This window comes from Mastomys coucha, unplaced genomic scaffold (genome assembly GCF_008632895.1).
Source record: "Mastomys coucha isolate ucsf_1 unplaced genomic scaffold, UCSF_Mcou_1 pScaffold3, whole genome shotgun sequence".
Lineage (NCBI taxonomy): Eukaryota > Metazoa > Chordata > Mammalia > Rodentia > Muridae > Mastomys > Mastomys coucha.
Genome location: NW_022196909.1, coordinates 7,903,023 through 7,907,434, shown reverse-complemented (window position 1 = coordinate 7,907,434; position 4,412 = coordinate 7,903,023). Strand labels below are relative to the sequence as shown.

Genomic DNA, 4,412 nt, shown 5'->3' with positions numbered 1-4,412 from the left:
AGTGACACAGCACCACGGAGCACTGCTGCTGTCCCAGGGAGTGACACAGCACCACAGAGCACTGCTGCCATCCCAGGGAGTGACACAGCACCACGGAGCACTGCTGCCGTCCCAGGGAGTGACACAGCACCACGGAGCACTGCTGCTGTCCCAGGGAGTGACACAGCACCACAGAGCACTGCTGCTGTCTCAGGGAGTGACACAGCACCACGGAGCACTGCTGCTGTCCCAGGGAGTGACACAGCACCACGGAGCACTGGCTCTAACTACTACCCAATCTCCCAATGAGGCGGACACCAGAGTGTGAACAGTGAGGGGCAGGGCAGCTGGATGCGGAAGTGGAGGTCAGCTGTGTTAAGGGTGTATGCTATCATAAATGGGGTTGGACAGGAAAGCAGTGTGGTCAGGAAAGCAGGGTAGATAAATGGCTCCACAGCTATGCAGGTGGACAGAAAGGTGACAGCTGAGGTAAGTCTACAAGTGGTGAAGGAGAACCATACAATGGAAGCAGAGTCACAAACCCAGTCAGGGGTGACTTCCTTTTGGATGCCTCAGAGATGGTTTAACTTCACTCAATGTGCAGAAAGAAAAACTAATTTTTCTCCTAAATGGACCTACCAGTCATTATTCATTAAGTAATCAAATCACAAATTCTGCTTTTATTTTCATTTCCTCAATTTATTTAAGTGCCATATCCCATGGATTCTAACACCTTGTTATGGCTCACACTCATTTGCTCTTCTCGTCTTTTACCACATGGCTGTCCACTATTGTTTCTGCCAAAGAACAACCTTGTAACTGATACGACACGTCCACTCCTGACCCTGGATCTTCCAGAATGATCTCTGTAACATTAGCAATCATATTACCCTCTTGTTCAAAGCATCAGTGGCTTCCCATTGTCCTGGGCTAACACCTGCATTCCTTAACACTACCCACAGTCCTCTGGGAGCTGGGTCCTGCCTGGGAACAACACAATTTGTACCATTACAGCCACCTCTTATGTGCTGGCCACTACACTCAGCTTTGCAGGCATTACTTCATCTTATTCTCTCGGAAGCACGCTGAGGCAAGAACTACTAGCATCACCCCCATTTTGCAGATAAGGAAACTGAGTCAAAAAGCATATGGAACTTATGCATTGTTGTACAGATAATAAAGTATCTAAGCCAGGTCTGTCTGACTCCAGAGCATATGCTCTTAAATTCCACACTCCCCTCAAACTGTGAACTTCAGCAATCTTAAATCACAGTCAAGTCTTAGAACTCAGTTACTTGCTTGCTCTTGCCCTGAGGCCCTCATACAAACTATTTGCTAGGTGGAGAACTCTATGACAAACTCACTGTATGGATAACTTCTCGTAAGAAAAGTGTGGTGGTGTATATCCACACTACTAGCACCTGGTAGGCTGAGGCAGGAGCAGGAGATCCTGTCTCAAAATGAATGAATGAATGAATGAATGAATGAGCGAGTGAATGAATGAATATTAAATCTCTCTTTAAAGGTGTCTGCCTCGAGGAACTCTCTTTACTTCTTCCCGGCCTGCCTCCCTTTGGCAGAACATCCAAACTGTCCCCACTGGTCCCCAGTGCTTGCTATGCTATTCACTATGTGCTGCCTAAATGCACATATGGATAAATGCTGTGGGGGAGAAACTCCATAAAATGGAAATTTCATCTTTGTAAATTAATGTGAGACAGCAAGAAGGCAAATACATTTGTTTATCCACTGGATATTTACTTACTAGCTTCCAGGTCTCCGGCAATACTCTCAATACTTGAGAACTTAAGAGCCCTTCTGGGGAAGAGATTTAACCAACACGAGCTTACTGAACAATATGAATCAAGTACCTCTTACAACAACGGCAACAGTAAAGAAGAACAGATGCAGAGCAGAGAAAAAAGTAAAGGTCTACAGGAAGCCACTACAACACAGAACACGGTGCCCTTCTGAGGAACAAATGCAGCTTGAGAGATCCTTTACAAAGTCTACTGCACTTGTGAAAGAGGAGGTGCACTCACTGGATAGGACTTTGGCACTCTGCATGCTATTTCATCTCCCAAAAGCTCTGTGTACTGATCCTGATTTTATAGATGTGAAAATCGAACCCAAGGAAAGCCAAGGAACTTGCCTAAGGTCTTTAGTACATTAATGAGGAAGCACTTGAACCCGGGTCTGACTCCAGTGGTTTTACTTACCACTTACGCTGCGAGTCTTTAACAGAGTGAGCGCTCCCCAGAGCCCGGATACTTTTATCTTCAGTATAACCCTTAACGAGTTATATTATTTAGTTTCCCACTCAAATGTAAATAAGCATGGAGGTGAAAGGCCAAGAAGAGACCAAGGTGAAGTAGAGTAACAACAAGGGGGAGGACAACGGCCCAAAACACTAGATGAGAACCCTAAAAGCCTCCTGGTCATGTACTTACATACATCCCACAGCAATGTTGGATGTGCACAGGATGACTCCACCACTTAAGGAACAATTACCACAGTAGCTATACAGAGGTCTAGAGAAATAGTTCCTTATGTCCAAGGCACAGAATGCACACAGACTCAAATGAACTATAACTGATTCTAGAGTATTTGTAAAAAATATCTGAAGACCTTAGCTTTTAAAGATAACTATTTTATGGCTATGATTGCTCCTCTTTTACTTAAGCCACTACAGAAAACTGTCCTAACTTACTACACAGTCACTGAGCACTCTTCATGTATAAGCATTTCTCCTGCTCCTCCAAACTTTAACACACCTTCTAATAAGACAGAATAAAGTGACTGCAGAAAAACGGCAGGGCATTCTAGAATTTGAAACCTTACCACACTCACAATTTAAGTAGGTTTGCACATGAAGAGGGGATAGACACAATTCAAGGAAAACAGAAAGGAATTGAGCAGTCAAGTTTTTTCACCAAATGCCTTACCTGGACACAACTTTTCTTTCTTTTTCTTTCCCCCTTGTCCCACCCCAACCCTAAGGTACGGCCTTGCCGTCTAACCACGTACTGACCTAGTGCTCCTTACATAGCCAGGCTGGTCTCGAACTCCTGGTGGTATTATTCCTCAGCTTCCTGGCAGTATGCAGAGTAAGCTACTGAATGGCCAACTTTGGGTCCAACTATTCAACCCGCACACGTGCTATTTTTTTTATGACCTAGGCTGGTTTTTTTTATTACTGTTTTCTAGTTCTGTTTTAGGATGCTTTTAGAAAATGAAATCCTGTCTTTGTTAAAGAGCTAGAAAAAATTACCCTGCCAGTTACCCTGAACAAATAGGAAACATTTCATGCAATTCCTCATTTTTGAGGCTTTCAGTGTGAAACTTTCCACACAGTACACCATAACAATGTGAAAAGCGCACTGGCTACCCTTGGCAACAAACTGAAAGAAATACAAAGACTGGACTTGTAATTAACCAGACCGTTCATAAAGATTATATTCCACAGGCAATGCCATTTCTGCCAAAACCATCACAAAGCCAATTCCTGTTTATCTATTTTTGAAAAACGTTTTTAGTTTAACCTGTTCCATTTGGGCGCAACATTCACCGTTTTACAGACCCCACTAATGCCTGGTGGTGTCATATTAACAGCTAACCAGTTACCCCTTGGACGCAAAAGCGACGTGAATAAACTGCAAGTCAAATTACATCGTCTAGTTAAGTTAGTCTAAAAATGCTCTTACCTCGACGCTCTTCAGAATGAACCCGCTTCTCTCTCTCACATCTTGAAAGGGACATCTCTTAGAGAGCATAAGCAGATGAGCAAGAAGTTTATTCATCCCATCCAAAGAAACCGCATTTGAAAGCCCATCTGAAGGTCGATAAAGGGTCTCTTTCGCTGAACGAAGGTATTCGGTTTTTCTCAAAACGATCTGCCTAATGTTTTCCAGTGCTGTCTCTCTAGTAGTCGAGTCTCTACTGCACAGTCCCTCCCATCTCACTTCATTCTCTCCTTCAGCCATGACAATCAGGAGCCTTTTCTTTTTCAGTCTTCAGTCAGTTACCCTTCAGCATTCCCCCAAAACGGTCCGTCTTTAAAAAATAAAAAAAATGAGAAGCGCTAAAGAATAAAGTCAGAGAAATCCAGCCGTCATGAAAGCAGGCGTGTGCATGGCACTGGGAATCACACGTGCTGTTTTAAAGTTGATGCTTTCAAATCGATCCACAAGGCGGATTCACCCAGGCACCCCCTCCAACACGACAGGGCAGCCTTCTGACAGAGATTGAAAAGAACAAACTTGGAAAGTTGCAATCTCGCAGAGCTGGTTAGCTGGACAGGGAGTCCCGGGGAAGTGTTCTCTGCGTCGCAGGGTCAGCGGATATCCTCACGTTGTGGAGCTGTCAAATCCGTGCTCGGTCTCAAAAGGCTGGTAACAGTAGAAGGTTCTCCAGCCATTCGATTTTTATTTGTC

The 4,412-nt window shown here is 44.3% G+C and overlaps 1 protein-coding gene across 1 annotated transcript in view; it reads right to left on the bottom strand.

The window, feature by feature from the left end:
• The window catches only part of Sesn1 (sestrin 1), a 108,825-nt gene extending 104,863 nt beyond the window's left edge, over positions 1 to 3,962 (bottom strand). The window contains exon 1 of the mRNA XM_031348261.1: positions 3,684 to 3,962. Within this exon, the coding sequence (XP_031204121.1) occupies positions 3,684 to 3,962 (279 nt within the window). The remainder of the gene's footprint in view (positions 1 to 3,683) is intronic.
• Positions 3,963 to 4,412: the final 450 nt, after the last annotated feature.